At 39.5% G+C, this 25,558-nt stretch overlaps 1 protein-coding gene across 1 annotated transcript in view; it reads right to left on the reverse strand.

The window, feature by feature from the left end:
- Positions 1-1,589: 1,589 nt before the first annotated feature.
- Positions 1,590-25,558, reverse strand: part of LOC140356373 (calsyntenin-2-like) — a 126,483-nt gene continuing 102,514 nt past the window's right edge. The window contains exons 10-18 of the mRNA XM_072441249.1: positions 15,875-16,037; positions 6,677-6,843; positions 6,461-6,609; positions 5,794-5,999; positions 4,927-5,094; positions 4,576-4,721; positions 3,869-3,992; positions 3,591-3,781; positions 1,590-3,232 (exon numbers count right to left, since the gene is read on the reverse strand). Of these exons, the coding sequence (XP_072297350.1) occupies positions 3,056-3,232; positions 3,591-3,781; positions 3,869-3,992; positions 4,576-4,721; positions 4,927-5,094; positions 5,794-5,999; positions 6,461-6,609; positions 6,677-6,843; positions 15,875-16,037 (1,491 nt within the window). The 3' untranslated portion in view covers positions 1,590-3,055. The remainder of the gene's footprint in view (positions 3,233-3,590; positions 3,782-3,868; positions 3,993-4,575; positions 4,722-4,926; positions 5,095-5,793; positions 6,000-6,460; positions 6,610-6,676; positions 6,844-15,874; positions 16,038-25,558) is intronic.

Below are 25,558 nucleotides of genomic sequence, written 5' to 3' on the forward strand. Positions count from 1 at the left end.
TATGTGTATTATTCTAATTTTTTCTGATGCACACGTTACATTAGAAAATGTGTTTTCATTTTTGGTTATTTCAGATAGGTGGTGCCAGTGAGCCACACATTTAAATTACATTTATTTATTTTTGTTTTACTTTCATGTTGAATTTACAGAACAGCTATTGATGAGATCCATTATTGTCAGTGAAATACTATACATTGTACAGCAGTAATGTTCACTCTGATTAATGGGTACAGAGTTGTCATTTACAAGCCCGATGTGGCTGTGGGATTTACAGTGCTTTAACATTATATAAGAACCCAATTTAATCCCATGTCATAAATTTAACCCTGGTTTGTTCAATACTCAACACAATTTACACTCCTTTGTTAAAGAGGAGCGGGTCCGGTCAGCTAGGCAAAGATGAATGGTCTTCAGTTCAGTTCAGTTCAGTTCCAAATGAGTTAAACAAACTGTGATTATACTGCCAACAACAAACGCCCCACACTAATTCACGGTTTACATATACAAAGTAAAAAAGGGCACATTTAAAGTCCTCATTGGACAAACTGTCTGACACAGCTCGCCGCTGCACTGTCCTTGAGTTGAGTCTAGCAAAATCTCGCACTCATTGCAAACATTTGCTGGGACAAGAATTGGTGCTGCTGACTCAAACAGAGTAGACATGAGGCCATCTGGATGAACAGCCGTCTGCAGCACGCGTCTCACATCCTGCGTCTCACATCCTGCATTAATGCTGTCAAATGAAGCCATGAGAGAGCAGGGGCCAATGCCTTTTTTATTGTTACAATGTGTCCAAAAAAAAAGAATAAAACAATAACAGCTATTCACACATTTACAGAAATAACCGTAAGAGTTGATTCTATTATTATTTTAAAAAAAGTTAATTTCAATACAAATTATATTATGCTTTTTATCATGAGGAGAAAGTGGAATATCTCTGCCCTTCAGGACGCAGTAGGAGTCTGGCGTGGCTCCATATGCGCTCACATCTTTGGACATGTGCTATTCCTAATTAAATGTGCATTAGAACACTAATTGGCTGATTGTATTTCTGTCTCTGGGGAAGTGTTCAGTGAAGAAATGAATAATCAGTGTGAACCGGGAGCTGTAGAAGGCTGATCATTTATCACAAGGACATACAGTTGGCTCCTTGCCAGGAAAGGGATGATTTTCAAAACCCGGGAAAAGGGCTTATTTGCTGAAGTCATATTTAGACATTGGGTTTAAGACAAAGGGTATTTCAAAATTATTATTTTGCCTCCTCTTATCCCTTTGTGCTCTCTTGACATCATAGTGGGACACAGTACTCCTTAAATGGGGACTACTGATAGACAATAGTCATTAAGGTGGACGACCCCATTCTAAGTGATACGACTTACTGGTACATCATAATTGTTTTTAAAATAATTCTCATTAAGAATATGCACCTGCTGTGGTGTGCATTTCAATACATTAAGAATTTATGTCTGCTTTATGTCTCTGGCAAAATGCTTGATCTTCAGAAATATCTTGAAAAGTAAATGATGTTTATGGCTTGACATTTATCCCTAAACAACTTATTTTTTAGATTGCAAACATACAAGCACATGTAGAGTCTAAAACAAGTCTTTATTGGTCAATATACAGAGGAATCCCAACCATTTTGTTTACAAAAAAAAAAAGAACCCAATATTTATAAATATAAAATAACATTTGTACAGTGTTTAATTTATATGTAAAAGAATCTTCTTAATAATTGAATCTGTTGAAGCACGATACACAAAGGAGACGAAGAAAAACAAGGCAGTTGTCTCACAATGATGACATCACAATCACAGGTGCTTAAAGGTCAACAGAGGGACAATCAAACAGGGGACAGAGGTAACAAGCTAATAGATTTCCTCTAACAGGACACATTTAGAGGCATTTAATCTAATTACATATGAGCCTGAGCTGTTCAAAAGGACAGATCAGTGTTTAACATTCAAAGAAACATTATCCTTTAAATTTGGTTTCTGATTTTTATCATCAATAAACTGTTTTGATTTTTTTCTGTTTGGGTTAGTGCTTTGATAGGAGTTCAACTTTAACATCACGGACTCTCTGCAAATGTGACAGTTATTATCTTCTCAAACTAAAAGGTATTTTGGTTATGGAAATGGAACCCAAATTTGCATAGGGGACATTTGTTACTGAGAGAAAGAACAACAAGAGAATATGCTAAACTTTGCTACAATATGGTCGGATACACTAATAAGATGTGGATGCATATAATGTGTGACAAACACTAAAATGCATGGTATTTTGACTAAAAGATGCAAGCATATATTTGTCCAGAAATGTGGTTTCCATTGTGAAAACCTTGCACTGGTCAATGACAGACGACATGACGACATGAAGACACTCTGACATTTAAGGAACATTATATTAAAGCTCCTATATGCATTATCCAAACAAATAAAGGTACTGTAGTTTGTGCATCAAGACAAGGGCAGTGTGCTTAAAGGTACACTATGTAACCTCTCTGGTGGGGGATTTGCCATCTTCCACCTGGAGTTTTTCCACAGTATGGTATTTAACTTTACAATCTCCATGGAGACAAGCAGGTGAAGCAGGAAAGGCTACTCCACTCACAGTATGAATGTGTTTTTGACCAAAATAAACACCTGTAATTGAATAAATGCCAGATGTTTAGTTCCATATTACCATTCCAGACAAACCAAGACAAGAAGATGGCAGACCCGTCACCAGAGAAGTTACATAGTGCACCTTTAAATAACAATGCATGTCTGTAAAAGGTATCAATGACATAATACACAAAAGTTTATCCTCTGAAACTTGGTGTGTTAAATAATATTATGGACATTTATACAAATCATGTAACAACAGAAAGGGTGTATTATTCGTTTCAGTATGGTGACTGTGCTCGTTCCCTTTTGGCTGTTTTTAGTGTGAGTTCAAATGTGGCTGATGTTCTGAGTTTGTCCAACAGAGGGAGACCTTGCATCAGAAGTAATCGGTGTATCTGCATCATTTCCAGCAACAGCTTGTGTACGGTTGTGTTGGACGGGTGTGTTCAGTATGTCCCAGAGCAACTGTTCCACTCCAGTTTTGTGACCCGGTTTGTCTCCTCTTCGTCCTCCTCGTCAGTGTTGTCCGAGTCGGTGCATGTCAGGCCTCCCACCTGCTCTTCTTCCTCCTCCTCACTCTCCTCCTTTGCCTCTTCAACAACTGCCTGAGCTGGACTGACGTTCTAAAAAGGACAGTTTATATTACGCTCATATTTATTAAAGGTGGAGGGTTCGCCACCTTCCACCTGGAGATGTTATTGCTTTGCCTGGAATATACCATTAAACTCTCCATCTCCATGGAGACCAAAGAGGTGGAGAGGCGATCGTGCATGCAGTATATGTCTTTCAGGGTATTTTTGAGTATAAAAAAACTCCTCTAAATGAGTGAATGCAAGATTGGTAATGCCAAACTGTGTTATTGGCTGAGACAAGCAAGTGGCGGACCCTCCACTGGATAAGTTACATAGAGCACCTTTAACGGGACAAATATTCTGGTGCCGCTGATTAAAAACAACAAACAAAAGCAGTATCTCCTTTTACCTCCATGGGGTTGACAGTGATGGTCAGGCCGGAGTTGTCCCAGTCCATGTCACAGTCTTTGGGCTCATCCTCATCCTCTCTGGAGCCCTCTTGATGTGTGGCGTGAATTCTGTACACCCCAATGACCACAATCACCACCAGAGCGGCGATACACACCACAATCACCACTGTGGCGGCTGGAGGTGGTGGCCCTACACGAGATGAGGTCAAGAAGAGGTAAGGTTGAGAAAATGACCTTTTTGTAGCTCGGGGTGTAGTGATTGACATTTGGGGCGTACCTGTCATGCGAGAGTTGAGAGAGTGGCTCATCAGGGGGTGATGCACTGGCCTCATGAACTGGGATGGAGCTGCCATGTGGTTTACATGCTCCACAGGAGAAGCCGAGCGGTGCAGCAGACTCATCTGCATCAGTAATGGAACAATATTAGACATGAGCGTATGCATATTCAAAAAAATGGGATCCACAATGATGATTTTCTATCAGTGAAAAGTAAACTCAAAATTGAAAATTATAATAGGCATAAAAATAGAAATAAAACGAGAGAAATGCACTCACTCAGAGGAAATTAAAAGTGACTTATTTAATTCAGATGTGATTAGATTTGTAGAACTTAAATTACAGATGGGAAAAGCATCTCCATAAAATAAAGCATAAAACTGACAAACCATGACAATTCCACTGTCAGAGCCACACCAAAGGATTTCTAGCAACTATTTAATTATCTTTCAATATTCAATTATTCCTTTGCTGACCCCAGTGACTGAGTGTCTTTGTTCCAGAATCCAAAGAAACTAAAAATCCAGAATTATCGAGTAATACAACACTGGTGTTAGTCGAGAGAATGACTCTCAGATGAGTGTCGAAACGTTTTGTTTTTCCTAAAAAACAGTGTCCAGATGACTACAACTGAATCTTTTTCTACAATGGAACGCTCCTGGACAAATGAGGTATTACACCGACATTGGCGGTAGTAAATAATGTCACCTCCAGGTTGAACTCGTTGCTGGTGTATCGTCCGTTGAGCTCGGAGCAGGTGACTCTGAACTTCCTCTGGCTCATAGACGCTGGTCTCCAGTTCCTGTACCGGATCTGTCTTAGCGCCTGCTCGTAGTGCGCCATGGAGTCCACACCTGCAAAAGAAAGGAAAAAGAAGAACCACAGTCATTCTGTAAGTTATGATATAAGTTGTACAGGTTTTGACAGGACCTTTACAGCTGTCCGTGCCTATAGAGACTGAGTGTCCTGGTTAAGGCTATTGATTTCTGTGGAAAGGCCAGATGCCACACTGACTGTTAGCCTGTCACTGTGGCAGGTGGGCCCGTGACGTGTTCCTACCGTATATTGATATCCCCGATGTGGAGTTGGTCGCGTCCAGGTGCTTCCCTAACAAGGTGCTGTGATGTATCTCCAGACTTTCTCTTTCAGGGTTTAATTCGTCACCAATTAACAGCACGTCGCAGTAGTCCAGGTTATGCATGAGCTCCGTCACACCTGGTCTGTGCACTGCATGGACACAATAAGAAGATTTATGATTAGAGCAAAGCAGGACATGCAGGATTCACAACTACTGTCAGTGTTTGTGGACCAAAGCTTAAAGGCACGACACTGTTGGTAGAAAAAGTATATATTTTGACTCCTCTAATTGTCCTAACTATAAGAAAATGTATGATAAGTTAGGAATTTATGGTATTTTTAATGTGTAAAAATAGATGAAGGCTTCGCTATTACTTTATTTTGTTGGCATTTTAGATTAAAGGAACTTGAAGTAGTACATTTTGGATAATTTCGCCAGTTTCTGAGTTCAGTAAATGTTCCTGGAGAAAAGTATGTTTTTTGTTACCCGGTTAAAAGCTCAATAACTACAGATAACAACAAGCCTTCAGTAAAACCTTCAAAATGTTGTTAATTACTAAGACTGGAACATTTGATGCCTGTAGGTGCTATTTTAAGTGCGCATAGATCTCTGAGACAGGTATTTTGGGAAAACTACCTTCGGAATAAAGATTTCTCGTCTAAATTTACTGATACATATTCATAAATGTAGTCATAAGAAGTTGGAACGTGTACAAAAACAAGTCAAATATTGCATAGAATTAAAACTGTTCTATGCTCAGAAGAATCCAAGTTCAACCAGCATCTTTTTCAGCAACATGTGAGGCTGAACATGAAGTCGTTCTCAGTTATCTTAGGGTCTTGACTCACTCCCACTCAGGCTGTCCCCTCGGTGCACGGTGCTGGTGAGGTGGATCTCTTTGAAGGGGGCCACTCCAGGCGGCACCCGCAGGTCACTGGCCGGTCGGACGAGGCGGTTTGAGCCTGAGATGGTGATGCGCGGTTCACTGGGAGCCATCACCATGACGATGGCTTTCACGTCTGGGATCGACAGGCACGAGTCTTCACCAAAACACCTAAACGCAAGAATAAAGGTTGTAAAACACGCATATATCTACTCTGATCTGAAAATGAAGGAACAGTGTGTTCTAGTGAAAAGGGTTGAAGTTGTGCAAAAGTAGTCGGTGAAGACTAAGATTCTTTAAGTTAATGCAGTGAAGAATGTAAACAAGACAGAACCTAACATTTAATAAAACTCCCAGATGAATACCCTTGACCTTGTGTACAAAAGGGAAGCTAGATGAAGTGTTGTATCTTTAAAATGAAAGAAAACAGAATGAATGTGTTGTGGCACAGAAAACAGTATGCTGACACACTGATTTCTCCAGCTCTGTTTAATGTAATAACGCTCTATAAAATAAAAAAAAAACATGTAATACTATAATAAAGTAATAACTCTAATAATACTATTGATTGACAGAATGAATAGCACATAGTGAAAACATAATAGCAGGACTAAGAAACACTTGACACTCACTGCACTGTGGTGGTGATGTGCAGTTTTCGGATGCCCGGCGTGGGGAACTGTCTTGAGTTGATGTAGGACACTTTGGTCATGGCTGTGTTGACACTGTCCAAATCCTCTCCCTCGACCACCAGCACCGACTGAGCAGGATTAAAGTGAAACTGTGCCCAAAAACAGGATTAAAATTGTATATTTTATATGTATTCAAGCCTGAGTAATATTCCATACCTTGATGTCCTTAGCGAGACTTTCCAGGGAGTTGATATCAAGGCCCTCTTTGCAGGCCTGGAGACAGGAGATAACCTTCTGCGTCTCGATGCGGCCCGGCCGGATTGTCAGACCTGACAGGCTGCCATGGAAATACTGGGTGAAGCGTGGGGTCGCTACCTCTCCACCTGAAAGGAGGAAGTCAAGCAGATTACACGGGGACAGAGAAGGAGGAAATTGGGGAATGGCCAATTTCCAGGTCCAAAAACAAGACTTGATAATGTTTTACCAAGTATGTAATATGTAATGTGTAATAACTTTTAAGTAGGACAGCAAGACTAATTGTAATTGAATTAGAATTTTGATTTCAATAGTAGCAGGCTAAGATCACACATATTTAAGTAATTTCCCATGCAATTATTCTGCATTGCTATTATACATATAAAACCTGCTAATTTTGTAGTTTTGACCTGTACAAATGTTTTAGTTTTCATATTTCACTCTTCTCTCAAATCTTAATGCTCCTGGACCTAAATGTGTCACTTTGAACAGAATCCAACTATCAAGATATATATTAGTAGAAATAAGCTCAGTTTATATATTGTAACAATACAGTAGTGAGAGACTAACTGCTGTAGCCTTGGCAACACAAAAATGTCTTTTCTATAATGGATTTCAAAGTTATGACCAAAACTGTCAGCAATGTTTCCACTATATAACAAACCATATTTATTTGTCATGTCAGCTATGTGACTACAGTTTCCTTGTGTCAAAGCCCATCTGCCTCAGCAGTGAGTGGATGTTTCATGGTACATAATGTACGCTGCACTGTGGGAGGCTCGGCAGTAGAGCAGATATCAGTGAAAGCAGCCGCGCCGCTGGAGGCCTGTGGTTCCTCAGCTCAGTCGATGTGGATCACACTGAGAGAGAGAGACACCACACTGTCACTAACACTCTGGTTCTGTGTCAGCACAGAGCCACAGGAAACACAAGGCACGCGGAACAATCCTCCAGAGAACGGGAAACACATTTGCACGCAAATGTTTGGAACACATTAGCAAGATATATATGTGGGTTTTTGTTGTGTTTAGCATTTAGTAGCTGCAGTCTACAACACAACCATCTTGGGCAGCAACTATTCAATATTTTGGAAACCGATTTCTCTTGTGAAAGGCCAGTGAACATGACATTATTAAAATAATTCTACCCAAAAGGTATGCGACTTGGGAACATTACAGTATATTTGTATATCTTTATTGACAAAACCTGTTGACTCACCAACCACTTCTCTCAGCACATGTTTTTTAGCGGCCATATTATGATTATTATTCGATTGCTAAATTAGTTGATAATTACTTCAATAACGGATTAGTTTCAATGAATTCATATTTTTTGTTCAGCCCTACAACAATCTCCACACCTTTGATGTAGTACATTTCTAAATAAATACTTGAACACTGATGTGGTTGGTGATTTGTGATAAAATGTGAATATATGATTATATTTCTGTGATGTATTTTATCTGCATAATAGTGATATTTTATCTGCATCATTAGTCTAAGAGAAGAACGGGTGTGTGACAAACTGCATTTGTTTGTGAAGGTATCATAAAGATGGCCAAAGGATGTTTACCCTAGGGGGGGGTGATAACCCAGAGGAGTCTGGGTAATGTTTACCCAAGGCTTTATCTCTACGGAAAAATACCAAGTGCCTTGATGTGAGGCTGACCAATGAGAAATGTGACCCGCCTATTCCAGAATATCTAATAAAACCAACCAGCATGGGAAAAAACGGTGTGAGACGCGGGGGTGAGACGCAGGAGGGTCAGCCAGGCTCCTTACAACGGCTTGGCTGACACAGTCCCCGCGTTTTCTCCCATGCATTCCACACAAATGTCTGATCTTTCTGTGTCGTTTAATATTCTAAGTTGAATTGTGTTCTCTATGTGTTAAGGAATAGCATCGGGTGTATGTCTGATTCCATGACATTTTCTGGTCCTATCGAGCCGGACGACAAGCAGCCCCTTCGCGGAGATTGACGGGTGAATCGGTGAAGTCTGTGCACAGCTGAAAGAAGTCCACTTTTCCCGTGGCCGCCCATCGCACCTCACCGCGAGGAGAGCGCGTCGTTTCGAAGCAGCAGGAGAACACAGGCGACAAAGAAGGTCAGACAAAAATTTTGTGTGTGAAAAAGAGTTAGCCATAAAACGTTTTTATGCATTAGTTTGATATTTACTGGAAAAATATTGTAGACTTATGGACGAGATAAGTTTCTCACATAAGCAAGGCAGTTTAGGTATTACTGAGGAAATACCCAGTTTCATATTACTGAGGAAATACGCAGTTTAGGTATTACTGAGGAAATACCCAGTTTCATATTACTGAGGAAATACGCAGTTTAGGTATTACTGAGGAAATACCCAGTTTAATATTACTGAGGAAATATGTGTGAATGTAAGCGCTGTGCACGAGCGAAGTAAGTAAGAGAGAAGTGTGAATGTGTGAATGAGGATTAATAAGTGATTAACTAACACTAAGTGAGAATCACAATTAATCATACAAGGGTCACAAGGCGTTATTCTGAGAGATCTAAAATTTGCAGTCACGGGTGAATCTTTAAACACCTAGCATTATCTCCGGTGGAAAATCAATAAGAAATTCTACTAGAAGCTTGAGATATGACGTGACTGTAAAGCAAGTAGCATTTCTCTCAGACGACCGAGACCACATAATGCCATAATTATCACCCCAAACTGTAAAAAGACAAAGGAAAAGTCATAAGAGGATTTTGGAGGGAGACTTCCAGTATGCTCAGATGACGTGGCAGAGAGGGGGAGATAAGGGGGGTCAACAAGGCAGGAGAATGGGAGAAGAAAGCAGTTCAGAGGACGCTCTGAACTGATGAAGTAAGCAAAACTAAACCCAGCTGGTTTTAAATATTAGTATTTGAGAGCTCTGTAGAACAAATTTAGGGTTTTTGTTTGGATTGACAACAATCAATTATAAAGATTTTATTAAATTTGATAAGAGATGAAGATGAATTCAGATTTTTATAGATGGCCAATTTTTTGGGGAATGTGATCACAGACAGGACACTTCCTGTCCCCGACATAGAAGACAAAAGTTGTGTTTTTACGGTATCGTGTTTTTTGTGTGCACCAAACAAAGCCACGTTTTGTTTTGTTTTATTTTTGGACTTGACAAAATTATCTTTTGGACTTATTATGTAACCATAATGCATGACTAGATGAAAGTACAGGACGAAAAGACAGAAGTGTTTTTAAATTTAGGATCAAATACAGGCACAGGCCTGGGAAGTGATAATATGGGTAAATGAGTGACTACTGATGTTTTTGGACATAGGAGTAGAACGGGCAGTAAGTAAAGTGATAGTAAAAGTTATATCAGTAACTTATTTATTTGTGTTATCATGAGGAAACCTCATATTGCATGTAGACGTAAGTGAGGGAATACGTTAAATAGTGACGTCAAATGCCCTCCCAGTAAAGACATGAATGTGTCATTAACTAGGGCAATTGATGCAGAAGTGGGGGGACATGGGAGGATATGGGTCATAAAGATAGCCAGAGATAAGGGGCTATTGACTGGCAAAGACTCTGGAGGAGTGTAGAGCAGCGTAATGCAGGAGAAGAATACATTTTATGAGACCCGCAGATTACCTGAAGATAGTGAAAACTAAACAGGGGGATGGGTAATCAATACATGAGTTTAGAAGCAGAATGACAGGGACATTATGAAGGATAACAGGGGAATCCCAGGGGATGCAGCGTCTGATAGTTATATCAGAAGCAATTAGAAAGTAAAAGCAGGTTACAAGTGAGGGTAAAGAGTAAGTGAAAAGAGAGAAAGAAAAAGCAGGTTTAGGAATTTGGAAATGGGTGTTTCCTCCGTTACGAGAGGAAGACAGAGAAGAAGATAGAGAGAGACAGAGAGGAAGACAGATAAAGAGAGAGGGGAAGACAGAGAGGAAGATGTGACGTGACAAAGAAAAGACAAAGAAAGTAGGCAACAAGGGGATAAAAACAGGTTTATAAAAGAGATGTGCCTTATGTACAAGGGGAAGGTTTAGGATCATTTTGATTGTTATACACATATAGACTTGTTAGAACAAACTAATACACAATGTTTGTAAAGCACCACATGAGCAGGTGTGAGAGATTGAGTTTGAAACTCACCTGAAGCACATATAGAAGATTAGCACATATTACATTAGATGGGTGACTTTATTCAGGCCACACCCACAGAGGAGATGTGAAATTGTTAATTATGATGAAGAATTCTAAGTTGTGAACTGACCCTTATGGCCAGCTCAACGGGGGAATTATTGAGATAATTATTATTGTTTGATGTATTTGTATTGCACACACACACACACATACGCGCGCACACGTGGAGACCAAACATTTAGAGTTTGAGACATTTAGAGTTTGAAACATTTAGAGTTTGAAACATTTAGAGTTTGAAACATTTGGAGTTTGAAACAAATGGTGGTAAAACAGATTTACAAGTTACAGATCGCAGAGGCAGTGTCGGATTACAGACACACAGGGTGGGAGCCCAGCGCCGTGTAAGGGGGGGCTCAGCCAGGGATGTGACCACTGAACTGTGAAAGGTCAAGAGGTGACATTGCGGAGTGGAGTGACAGACGCAATTCCATCTCTTCCTTGATTACATCTTGGATTAGTGAAAGTTGTAAACTATCTGGATTATTGAATTTTGGTTAAATGTAGAATTATGTAGAAGTTTGAGAAATGGGAATTCCATATCTCAAAAAGGAGGGATATGTACGTGTAAACAAATATTCCGAATCAATAATTACTAAAAAAAAAAAATTGTAAACAAGAAAACTGTTTGAAATACACTGAATTGTCGAAAAGACTTTGTTTATCACCGCAGCAGAGAACGTGTTGGAGATGTGGTGTTTACAGAGACGAGCCAGGTGGACGAGCAAAGTGGACGGAGCCACACCGTGTCGTCCTCACACCGACCAGGGGAGGACGAGAACATGGGTGCTCTCATGGGAAAGTGAGAGAAATGTCTGGACAACACAGCGGCAGATCCATAACATCGCAGACGCAGGACTTCGTTTGTATGAGTTTTGTCCAGAGTCTACGATAGAGTACGATACTCTGCTACGATAAACGAGAGACAGAGGCTACGGTGCGCAGAGTACCATACTCTGTGGAAAAAGAATCAACAGTTATCATCATCACAAGTGATGACAATAATATGGGTGCTGAACACCTGTATTATGCACGGGACAATCGCGACAATCGGGACAATCGGGACAATCGGGACAATCAGGACAATCGATCAACATACACAACTGTGTATACCGGTTAATGGAATATAGAGGGAAGAAAATAAGTGATCAACTTGAAAGGTTATGAAATGCATGATGTGTAATGTATAATGTACAATGTATAATTGACATGACAGAAGCTGAAGAAACACAATGGCATATTATACAGCCACAGTTGTTTGCACTAACTAAGAGAGTTCTTTTTTATCTGCTACAACATAACTACATGTAATGTTAATGAGATTATGAATTGAGATGGGAAATGTACCAGTTCATATGTGTAACCTAACTGTGCAGATAGCGGGAGGAGGTCTCTTAAGGAACCAAGAGAGGACGTATGGTGATGTGGGGACACTTGTGGGACGTTGTGCCTATGTATCCCTTTTGTGGCCAGCCATGGTCATAACAAAGACCAGCATCACCCAGAACCATACCGCAGGGTCAAGGTCGAGAGGTTAGAGGACAGTCTGGTCCCAGTAGCACCTGATACTACGTATTTGATTCTATTGGGGTGTCCAGAGTGGTCCCTGACGAGTCAAACTGACTGACCAGAGCGCAGCGGGTTTAAGGGCTTTCCGCTTGTACTTCTATATTTCCCATCACACCGCACAAATTATAGACAAGATAAATTGTCTGTTCGTCAAATTACAGAGATTGACCAATCTGACTCAAAATTTAGGACAGTAATGCTGTAGAAATGTTGTGGGCCGAGAGAAAAGAAGTGTGTTCAATGTTGAGAAATGTGCATAAACTTTTTGTGTGTAAAAGTGTCATTTTAACACCAATATGAAAGACATGTTGAAAACTGAAAAGAATAATGTGTTTGGCATATGAGACAGAAGACTAATGCTTTGATAAACAGGAGGGAAATGTGATAAAATGTGAATATATGATTATATTTCTGTGATGTATTTTATCTGCATAATAGTGATATTTTATCTGCATCATTAGTCTAAGAGAAGAACGGGTGTGTGACAAACTGCATTTGTTTGTGAAGGTATCATAAAGATGGGCCAAAGGATGTTTACCCTAGGGGGGGGTGATAACCCAGAGGAGTCTGGGTAATGTTTACCCAAGGCTTTATCTCTACGGAAAAATACCAAGTGCCTTGATGTGAGGCTGACCAATGAGAAATGTGACCCGCCTATTCCAGAATATCTAATAAAACCAACCAGCATGAGAAAAAACGGTGTGAGACGCGGGGGTGAGACGCAGGAGGGTCAGCCAGGCTCCTTACAACGGCTTGGCTGACACAGTCCCCGCGTTTTCTCCCATGCATGCCACACAAATGTCTGATATTTCTGTGTCGTTTAATATTCTAAGTTGAATTGTGTTCTCTATGTGTTAAGGAATAGCATCGGGTGTATGTCTAATTCCATGACATGATTACTACAAACTAAATAATAACAGTTTGATTCTTGCTGATACTAGAGGAGCAAGTTAAAAATGATGTTATTTCCACAGCAGAGTACGTCTCTTTTGCCTCCTGTTTTTCTCCAGTTCTGTCTCTGCGACAAATGCAGCGTTGAAAGCTTTTCATCAAGCCAAGGTCTTTGTGTTTGAAATGGGATATTTTTGGACTGCGTGTGTCTAGACGGCCTATTCTTTTATTAGTGAAAAAGAACAGATGAATAAAAGGTAAGTGGACAGAGAAAGTGCACTCATTGGCTGTGTTAAGTGTAAGAATCTGCTAATTGGAGAAATTGTTCGCTGGATGCTGCAGTTTGTTTGACGAGTCTTGAGACTGGAGCTGACAGCGAAGAAAAGGAGGGAAATAGATTTCTCAACAGATGAACATATTAAGACGAGACACTCCAGGCAGTGGTCACTTTGCTCTCTTTCAGTTGGAAACAGCAACATTGTCCAATTTGCTCCTAATTAGTTTTTTATAATTTCATTGAATGCACTCACATCCATAGATTTCAACGGGACATTGTAACTTCAAAGGCTGTTTTCTTAAAATGTGTTTTTTTTTTATCTTGTAGGAACGTAAAGATTGTCACTTAAGGTTGCACCTACACCTACTTAACAAGGTTTTGAACGTAGAAAGGGATTCGTTGATATCTAACTTATATTTAACTAATATGTCAACCAAATGAAGCAAGTAATTTAAACCTGGCTATGTCATTTTTTCAGATTTATATGTCCAAAATACATGCAATTTTTACACATAAATTGCCTTATTTCTAAATGAAAGATGAAAAACTGCCAATTTTTGCCTATTCTTGACTCTATAGTCTTGCCTTAAGAAGTGTTTCATTCTTACAATACAGAACATGGACTCCTGTGTAAAAATGAATATTCTTACACAATCCCTTGAAATGTGCAGAAAATTACTTATTAAGGACATCCGTATGGAACATGTTCACTTACAACCTTGTATTGTGCCTTTGGACTTTTCCAGAACACACTTTGAATGACTTCCCCTCCACATGTCTGCCCATTATGTTGTTGATTGTGGGGGAGAGGGGGCCCTCCGAAATGAGACACTCTGAAAGGCAATCTCGCCCGCTAATGGCCTGCAAAGTTATCAGTTGCGGCTTAGTGAAGCTTAAAGCAGCTTCATTGGGATGTAATAGCGGGCAAACTTGTCCTCTATTCACTCCAGCTAATCCTTCCTTCGGGGCGTTCTTTCACAATCACACTTTCATGGAGAGAGCAAAACGCTGTGTGAAGTTTGACTCAAAAAGAGGGAAATAAAATGCGTTCAGGAGCATGACGATTATGAAGATGATGAAAAGAAATGTATGAGCAAAATACAGTATGTAGCTTAGCACGAGTGTTGGGGAGTGGGATTCAAACAAGCTGCTGGAGCCTTGCAACTCAAATCATTCAAACAGGAACATGCAAAGAGGCAGTAAGATATTATAGATTTAAACTTTAGTCCAATAAATAATTCAAACATAATTCCACTCATAATAGTCATAATATAGAGCCACAAGTGAACAAACATAACATATTGTACACATCATTATCAGGGCTGGGTATGTTGTCTGGCTCTATCTATTCTGCATATCTTTGTAGCCCTTGAAATTGTCCACAGTGTCATTACCTGATCTTTTTTTTATCTATCTGAATGAATTGGACTGAATTGCTGCAGAACAGAGGCAACTCAGGTCTACGCGATTGCTTTGGAGAATAACAAGATAAGATATAAAAAGTATGAGAAAATAAAGTCTGATTCTAGTCTCTGCTGTTCTCTGAAATAAGTCTATATATGTGGGAATGTCATGAGCGTGTTGCTGTTTAATAAAATATTTATGATTTTTTAAGTTAGCTTTGTGCTAACTCAAGCATAAATGATGTTGATGCTGACACACTGATCAATATGCACATGTCCTAATTCAAATAAACAAACGTATATTTAATAATTTTCTTTGTATAATCCTCTATACGTACATTAAAAAATACCTATTTTGCTTTAGTCTTCTATAAGTTTATAGTCCAAAATGCCAGTGGCTCACTATGTTGTATTTTGAACATCTTAAATTACAATATTTGATCTAAAACAACAAGTCCGAAAATACATTTACAGTTTATTTCCGTGTTGAAAACCGCGGCGCTATTTTTGCCGGTCCTTTTACAGTACGTTGCCCTAATGAGAGCTGCAGTTCACGATTGCAAATTGTGCTAAAATGGTTACGCAACACTGCTGAAGCCTACATGTCCCCGTTTAATAAATTACAATTGCTGAACGAAGTAAGAAAAGAGAAGGGAGCTTGACACAGGAAGCGGTGAAGACCTGGACTGGAGCAAAGGCGTCTTGACCACAGTAGAATAAAGATTAAATATGCATGAATCACTCTCAATACAACTTGGGGAGATTTAATGAGAAGGGGGAACAATTATAATATTGACTTCTCATCACTGTGGAGACGCAGAAGCGCACATACGGACCTTGCCAGCAGGCGCCCACTGTCAGCTGCGTGTCAATGTTTGAAGCGTGGATGGGCCAGTCGTCCGTCACCAGGTAGGGTTCAAAGGTCACGCCGTCCACAAACAGCGTCACGGCCGGGAACGCCACGTTGATTACATAGTAGTGCCATTCTTTGTCACATATCTGCAAACAAACAGGGAGGGGCTCATTACTGCTGGGGTATTTGTGGATGCATTCAGATGAAAATATATTCATGAGTACAAGAAAATAGGACAGCAGAAAAAACACATTATTCCCTCAGCAATATGTTATGAGTTTGGCAGCGTTTTTCCCAAGGAGGCTTGTGTTTACAGAAACGCATTATAAAGATGATGTTACAATCATGAAGCCAGGAGCATCGGCGCTTTTCTTTTTCTCACCTCACTACAGTGAAAGTGGTGAAACAAAGTCCCGGCTCATCAGCAGAGGGTTTATATGCCAAATGAAGTAATGAGGCGCCGCATAACGAGGTGTTCATTAGCAGAGGGTGAGTGACAAATACGCCCTGTCACTCGTCAAAAATAGTCTTTGATGCGCGGAGGGAGAGGCACGTCCCGCTCCCTCGAGACTGAGGCTGCTGCGCTTTATGAAGAAGAGAGGAAATTGATCATATATGAATCCGGCCTCAGTGCGGTTAATGTTGCGTGGGAAGGCTAAACTTGCAACACATTCAGACAAGTTCAGCTGTGTGTTTTTGGCTTGAATCAATGGCATTTTGAATCAACTTCTTAATCTTGTTTTTGTATATATATATTTTGTGTTTACTCAAAACTGGGGATTGAACTCAAAACCTTATCGCAGGACGTCTCCGTAAACATGCTGAAAAATAACCCTTGAATAATCCTCAGAAATGTACTGGAGAAGAACATATAGACGTATCCACTGTAATAATTACTTGCGTAAAGATACCTACAAAAAAAACAAGTACAGTACTTTTACTTTTGTATTTAGTTACTTTTCACCACTGTCTAATGGTCAAAAAATACAAATCTGATATCTGAAAAAATACAAGTAAAAGCGCAATCTTGATTTGTTTTAAGTGGGACATTTAGGTGGAGCTTTGCACACAATGTCAAACTAACTTTCAATATAAAAAACAGGAGTTAAGTTACGATTGAATATCATACTGTCTACACAGGGCATAATGCAGGTGCAGCACAAGGAGCAGTCGTGTGACCTAATGGGGTTAAACACTGTGCTGGTGCCTCCTGTGTCCTTTGGGGATATTTTGATTTCTGGTTCAGACTGTCATCTGTTAGGAGTGTGAAGAGACACAGAGTCCCGGAGGACATCTCAGTCTGTCAACACCTCCGCCTCCTTCACTCTAACTCTCTGCAGGTAGCTTGTACTTCTACTGTAAACAGCTTCCAACATCAAGTTTCCCTCTTTTCCCAACGGATCATCAATGTTTTATGCACTTACCAGCAACAAAATAAGATTTTAGATGTGAGTCACTGGTAAATAGTAATATTTTAACCGTGTATTGTTGTGCTTTTGACAAGAAAGGCCACAACAACTAACCTGATTAGCCTCTGGATTGATGGCCAATTAAACAATCTTAGACCTCAAGCACTATTATAATACTGATATAAAAGCAAACAGTTCAACAGTTTGGATAAATAGTATTGTAATTGCACTTTTTTGTCCTCACACATGTATTTGTAATGTGAGCTACATTTATCAGATTCAATGCGTATAAATGCATGGTCTTATATAGCTTATTGTGACAATCTACTTAATTCTATAACTGTAATAACTGATGATATATTCAGTATTTAACTGATTATTCTTGACGAATAAACTGTACAAATCGACCTAGAGCTATTCTAATTGGTCCAAGAAAGCTACTATGGAGTGAAGTGTCATCGAGTATAATGACATTCTCAGCAAAACAGCAGCGGAGAAATATGCCCAGTATTTTATTTTTTAGTAGTTTAGTAGCACACGGATTGTTTATGAATTAAATTTCCCGAACCCGAATTATTTTCAGATGGAAACAAAAGCGCGGAGAGATCAGTCACTGTCATAGCTGTGTGCGTCGCTTTGATAAGAAATAAAAAAAGAGGAAATAAGCGGGTCATCTTTTACACATCTGCACTTTGTGTCGATTTTCAGATAAGTCTTGGAAAAGCTGGCGCCATTACTTTGAAATTGTCCTTATTTCATATTGTTTACTTTCTACTTGAACACACACACACACACACACACACACACACTGGTACACAAACATATCACTATCATTAGCAGAGCTCCTTTGCAGCCGCTGGAGTATGTTTTCTGAGAGCGCATTAGTCAGAGGAAGCTTGAAAGTGCGTCGGCTCTGCTAAAGCATAACAAGACAATGAATGCAGAACCGCCGTAATGAGCCGGTCTCCAGGCAGCCCCAGGGACACTCATAACCAGGACTATCCGATAGGTGAGCGCTGGAACAATCTGATATAGACTTTCCATACGTTGCTGTAAACATTTAGGGCATGTGATCTTCTTTACTCACGTCTACACGCGTGGGAAGTCAGTAGGAATTATTTTGTGAGACTCAATTATCTAGTTCAGGGGTAAATGATTTATCCATATATTGTGTCTAATGACCGTGACATACTACTCGACAATCTACAAAGTCTAATCTTTACTGATCTCTTTACTGTGGATGAAAGTTAGTGTTGCTGGGTTTCAGATGACGCTCGACACACAGTGAGGTCTAATGTTAAAGGGGACATATTATAATATTATGTCAAATCAACTTGACTTTAACCTTGTCGCAAAATCCAAGATTGTACTGCAATTGAGGCTCAAATGCTCAGAAAATTCCTATTTACATCTGCCCTCTATCCCCGCCCACATACCTGTCCTGGGTTACTATTATGTCAAAATGCTTCATTTCGAGTGACACATGTTACATAGCCACTTTTAAAAATAAAAACAAGTAAATGACAATTTGCTGGTTGTCACTATGAAGAGGCGGGGCTTATCAGTTCTGCAGTTTTGAACAGGAAGACAATCAACCTGTTTCTATTTCTAAGTTGGTTTGGATCAGTGTTGCAGTTTTTAAGAACAAAATGTAAAATATGTCATTTATGTTATAGTTCAAAATTAAGTATTTTTAAGCCAATGGAAATTTAATTCTCAAAAGTATTCTGACACTAGAGTAATCCAAGTATTTACTAGTAGTGACCCAGCAGTTTATCGAGTTGTTCCAGTGCACGTTTAACGTTGTTTTGGCTTATTTATCTCTATAGACGTGGTCATTTTTTTCGACCCTGAGCTTATATATGCCAATAATATTTATCACAATTGGGCAGCAACTGAAATGAATATTCTTAAAACCATATGTTTGTTGTACATATAGCGTCACATCACCATAGAATTGATCAGATTCAACATTTGTGAAATGATCTTTTAGACATTTCTCATAACAGAGGAATGGTATAATCAATAGAGAGAGAGAAATACATACATAGAGAAATACATATATCATCGCACAGCAACAGCAGAGTTTTATTGGCGGCATAAAGCAGATACGGCTGCTTATAAGGTGTGAATCTGTCATGGCATGTTTACGAGGAACTATTATGTTATAGTGGTACAATAGAAGTAAGATTGTCAGAGCTGATTGGATGCAGAAATTACTATGGAAACAGGAAGAGGGATTTAACACCTGAAAGACCTCTTACAATATCATGTCACACTGTTAAGGCTTTGAATTTCAATAAGGTAAGGAAGATCAGTTTTAAAATGAAAACTCAAAAAGCATGTGCTTGTAATTTTGAAGAGAATAGGAATTGCATGCAAAAGGAAGGGAATAGGAAGGAAATGCTTTTTGTACTCTAAATGGGATGTTTGAATGTTTCTGCCAAGGAAGTCATCACAATTGATTTACAAAATGACCTTATGAACCAAAGTAATAAATCACATTTTGATCCAACTGGAATTTTCAAAAAAATCTCAATATGTTTACCAAGGGCAATAAATAAAAATACATATATTTGTATAAGTTGTCATTGCGAGATATAGAGCTTAGGTTAAATGCAGTGACCAGATATGAGAACATTGTGTACTATTTTCACACGTGTCCATCTCATATACCACATGCGTTCTTTACATTTGGTTTATCATAAATCTCTTCTTGCCTTGTAATCTTGTATATTCTGATCTTCCAATCCAAATTCCCCTGCTGTTCCTTTTAAAAATCTGTTCTGCTTATATTCATGCTCCATGCTCCGGCCCTCTGCTGCAGCAGTTGTGCCCGTGCATTATTGATAGCTGCTTATTATATGTGTCACTACGCTGCTCGGAAATGGCAAAGCTGCAGTAAACATGAATAAAATAAATTGTAAGCTAGCGAAAGGTGAGTTTAAGCAATGTTTTATTATTTACACACATACTAAATATAATTTGAACAATGATTACAAATTATGATTAAAAATACCAATACACTATTTTATGTAATATTTGCAAAGTGTATTTTCAGACAGATGCTTTTGCAATACAAAGACTTTATGGTCTGGCACTGTATAATGTTTGCTCTCTCCCTGATTTCCGATGGGACAGGAAGAAGGGGGTACTTTAAAATATGTAAACCAAATAATTAAAGTCCACAAATGTATAATTTTTAAAGTACTGGTAGCAGAATTATTGGCCATGTGTTGTGAGTTGAAACGTGAAAAGTACAAAAGAGTATAGAAGATAAAAAGAACATCAAAAACAACAACAAGAATAGCTGAGGCATTAGTATGTGGAGTAAAGTCCTGTGATGCCGGTGAATAATGTAGAGCTTATGTAGCACTCAGCATACCTGAGGAGTGGACCATACGCAGCAGAGAGCGTGGTCTCACACTCAAAACCATCTTTTCATTAATGCAGGAGCTACACAAAAAATGGACAGGATTCTAAGGTACAATTGAGATTTCAAAACACAGAATTGCTTCATTCTTGCCTTGAAAAAGAAAATGTAACATATTTCAAAAAGTCTGATATATTTGTTACATTGCCTTAAGGACACAACTTCCAGTCAGTTGTAAGAACAAAAAAAAGAAAAAAAAAGAGTGTACAATGCAACCTATCTAACAGCATGTACTACCCAAAGAAGTGTGCAAAATATTTTGATAAAATTATCATTAATTTGATCGCATTATTATTAATTTGATCGCATTGTTATGTAATACATATGTATTTGTACATATGTAAGGTTTGGAACCCAGTCATTCAGTGTGTATTCTTGACATCTCCTGCAAACAACAGAGAAGAAAAATGCACCATCAAACACAAACCTGCCCAATTCATCTTGTACAAAACAAAGAGATGCTTCCAATCAACACAACCCACAGAGCAAGCCGTGGCAGAATGAGCATGCTAAGAGCAGTGAGATAAGTCTGAGGCCAGATACTGTGTGTGCTCCACTAAACCGTCAACATCGACCAAGTACATGATAAATACTGTATCTCGAATAGATCACACTTATCAGTGTTTAACTGCTTCTTACACATGTGGGCTTTAGGCACACGTAAAGTGATTCTAAAGTGTGGATAATGGGTTTCTTTATCTTCAATGACCCTCATTGATATGGATTTAAATCACTGACAGACACAAACCATCTTATCTGAAAAAAGACAGAACTTTAAAACTGGACAACTTTTTCAGCAGACAAAAGGAAACAAAGTTGAAGTGAAGCCTGGTTTCTTCAAAAAGAGATGCTATCTCCAGTACTTTCAAGTGAAGACTGAAGTGGTGGGAGAAAAGTGATGTGTCCTCAGGTCCATTAGCGCAGGTGAAAAAACTGCAGACAGCACAATGGGCTGGAGTGCGTTCACGTTCCCCAGTATGGCCGTGCATAGTGATGGGCCTGCCTTCCTGTAACACATTCCCTTGCTGCATGCTATTGACTCAGAAAATTAAAGCCTCTTTCTCCACGGCCAGCTCTTGTTGCCCACTTTCCCCCATCTCGGTCCAACCCCTTTTCTCCTGAAGTGAGAATTGCAAAATCAATAAAGCTAAATGGAGTTGCCGGAGAAGCCATCGAGTGTCCTCTCTAAGTGCTGGAGGAACAAGGACGTCAAGTAGCAGCGGTGACACCCCATAGTCCCTTCTCCTCCCCCTCCAAACCCCTACCCACAATGCACTACTTCTGTTACCCTTATTACTTAGTACATTTACTACAGCCGGTTCACCACACTTAACCTGGACGTGCTCATATACACTCATAGCCACTAACCACTAGTTACCTTTCAATTGGTATATTATTATCTTAATACTTTTTTAAAGCATCCCATAATATGCAAATTCAACAGAAATGTGTTAATACACGTCTTTAGACATCTTAGTTGAGGTTTAATTATCAGAAAAATGTGCAATGTCTGTAATAGTAATCCCAAAAGTGCAGAAGCATCACCGTATTTGAAAGTTTCTAAAAATATATATAATCAGCTCTTTTTTCAGCTAGTTTTACTATGAATTATACAATGCATTCACATTTTCACATTTTGTTGTGTTTCAGCTTTATTCCAAAATCTATTACATTTTTGCCTCAAAATTGACAGTGTGAAAGAAGTTTGTCTGAATTCTTTACAAATGAATTAAGCCCAATAAGTTTGGTTGGGGAGCGTTGGTTCACACCCATTTTCAGATGTTCAATTGGGTTCAAGTCTGGGCCACTCAGGGACATTCACAGACTTGTCCTGAGTCACTCCTTTGTTCTCCTGCTGTGTGTTTAGGGTTGTTGTCTTGTTGGAAGATGAACCTTTGTCCCAGTCTGAGGTCCAGAGCGCTCTGGAGCAGTAAACTGCTGGATTCGTCTTTCCATTGATCCTGACTAGTCTCTCCGTTCCTGCCTCAGCATGATGCTGCCACACCCATGCTTCACTGCAGGGATGTTACTGGTGATGAGCAGGGCCTGGTTTGTTCCAGATATGACACTAGCTATTCAAGCCAAAGAGTTCAATCTTTGTTTCATCAGATAAATGTTTGTTTCACATGTCGGTGTAATCCCTCATTCATCCAGGCGTGTTCCATTGTAGAAAAAGCTTCAGTTGTAGTCATCTGGAGTCAGTTAGAAAAAAATAATTTCAACTAATTTTTCTAAATGAGTCCAGATGACTACAACTGAAGCTTTGTTTCTCATGGTTTGAAAATCCTTCAGGCGCCTTTATCCAAACTCATGTGCCTTTTACTGAGGAGTGGCTTCTGTCTGGCCACTCTAGCATTCAGGCCTGGTTAGTAGAGTGTTGCAGAGGGTGTTTTTCTGGAAGGTTCTCCTCTCTCCACAGTACTGGACAAGGGAGGGACTATCGGGTTCTTAGACACCTTCCCATTCAATTGCTCAGTTTGGCCGAGTGGGCGACTCTTGGTTCCAAACATCTTCCAGTTACGGATGATGGCGGCCATGGTGCTCAGAGGAGTCTTTGATGCTGCAGAAACATTTCTGCCTTGATACAATCCTGTCTCACAGGTCTACAGACAACTGTTAACCGTGGGACCTTATGTAGACAGTGTGTGCTTTTCCAAATCATCTTTAATCAACTGAATTTACCACAGTTGGAGGTTGTAGACTCCACCTCTCTGGGAGGAGTCTGCATGTCCTCCCCGTGTTACCGTGGGTTCTCTCCAGGGTCTCCGGCTTCCTCCCACCGTCCAAACACATGCATGTGTTAGGCAAAATTGGCATCTCTAAATTGGCCGTGTGAATGAATGTGAGTGTGAATGTGTTGGCCCTGCGACGAGTTGGCCACTGTCCAGGGTGTACCCCGCCTAAGGCCCAAAGTCACTGGGATAGGCTCCAGTCACCCGCGACCCTGAAAGGGAACAAGCGGTAGAAAATGAATGAATGAATGGAAGTTGTAGAAGCATCTCAAGGATGATCAGTAGAAAAACGATGTACCTGAGCGAGAGTGTAATGGCAAACCCTGTGAATACTTTAAGTACATGTACTTTTTTAGTGTTTTATTTGTTTTAACAGCCTTATTTCACATAATTTGGGTATTGTAGAATTTTAAGGCAAATAATGAATTTAATCCATTTTGGAATAAGGAATATGTTGAAAAAGTGCAGAATACTTTCCGGATGCACTGTATATACATTATATAGCCATTTCAGTATTTCCTTTCAGTATGTCCTAAAACTGAGGATCTGCCTCCTGCTCCCTGCCATAAAGACATCAGAGGGAACATCTATTTTCTGTCTCATAAAGCAGTGTCGCTAAGTCAGAAAGAAAACTAAAGAGAGCTTAGTTTGATCCAGACCAGGTTTAAAACCAGGTTTATTCAGAATTCTTAACAGTGCATTTTTGTCACACACTGAGGGGATAGATAATCACTGAAACACAATACAACAGCCAAGCTAAGCTGGTTGCAGCGATAGAACATCCAAATGGGTTTGTGAGTGAATATCTTGGAACCGATTGAGGTGGTCGGAAAATAAACGTTGAAGCCCAAAATGATAAAAACATAATCTTTTAGAAGTTATGCCATATTTTTTTTTCTATTCCATCTCCATTTGTATCGTCAAATGTTATTTGTAAAGGCTCAAAGGAATCACAAAAATGCATTCTTAACACCACATGTTTCCTCCTCTGTCTTTCTTGTTAATGCTATGTATGTATGCTAGTAAGCTTCCATATCTACAGTCGGTGAGTGAGGCACGAGCACAGATGGTGGTAGGAAAGCACACGATAAGAGAAGCCAGAGAAAATGAAAAGAAAACCACATCTTGAGGTTGTTTGCTCAAAAAGAAGAGAAAAATCAGGAGTTTGCGTCTACCCTTCCCTTTGTCACATCCACCTCTGTCAACCTCCAGAGAGAACAACATGCGGCTGAGAAAAAACACTTTTCAATCTACCTTTGACCAAGAACAAACACGCTGCTGCTTTGAAGGTACACAGGAGGAAAATGCATTGTGTTTGCCATGGCCTGCAGTGTACACACAGGTAGGATAGGGCCACAAAAATGGACTTATAATTACACTCTCTGACTCCATCACACAACTAATACAATACAGCACCAAGTACAAAGTCGTAGTGGCAGTGGTTCTCAACCTGGGGATGGGGAGTCAGATGTTATGGGGTAAAACTGAAAATCAATGCAATTTAACAAGGCCTGATACACTGTAGTAAATGTAAAGTTCTATTTGTTGCACCACCACATTAATAATCTAGGTCTTTGTCCTGAAATAAAATCAAACAATTGACATTATAGGCTACATCAGCTCTTTTTTGTGCTCTTATGGGGTCTTGACAGAAAACATTTGAGAACCACTGCTATAATGTACGCTTTTTATTTGCTGTTTTAAGCAGTATTTGCAATTTTGCTTCTGTTTTTCCCCCCTGATTTTTTCTTTGCAATTTTGTGTACTTTAGTGACTTCTTCTGTAGCCTCCTTTAGAGCTGGATATCATATTCTCTGTATACTTACTGTTCAGTAAAATGACCTGAGCAGGTGCAGTGTTGAGGCCTGATAGAAAATCTGAATAAAGCAGAGAGCACCAAAAGCACATCTTTATCATGGAGCAGTTCTTCAGCACTAATGTTCTTTTAATATAAGGTGAATCTATGCTGCGTCTCAGGGGAACAGAAAGGCTAGTATATCTGCTGTTCAAAAATAAAGAGGGAAAGTAAGTTTGCCAGAAATTCCCATGCACTGGCTCAGCCTTTGGTCTTCAGAGATTAGGCTGAAGTAGAC

This window comes from Eucyclogobius newberryi, unplaced genomic scaffold (genome assembly GCF_026437365.1).
Source record: "Eucyclogobius newberryi isolate DKJ021-1_F unplaced genomic scaffold, fEucNew1.0.hap1 SCAF_12, whole genome shotgun sequence".
In the NCBI taxonomy this organism is placed as follows: domain Eukaryota; kingdom Metazoa; phylum Chordata; class Actinopteri; order Gobiiformes; family Gobiidae; genus Eucyclogobius; species Eucyclogobius newberryi.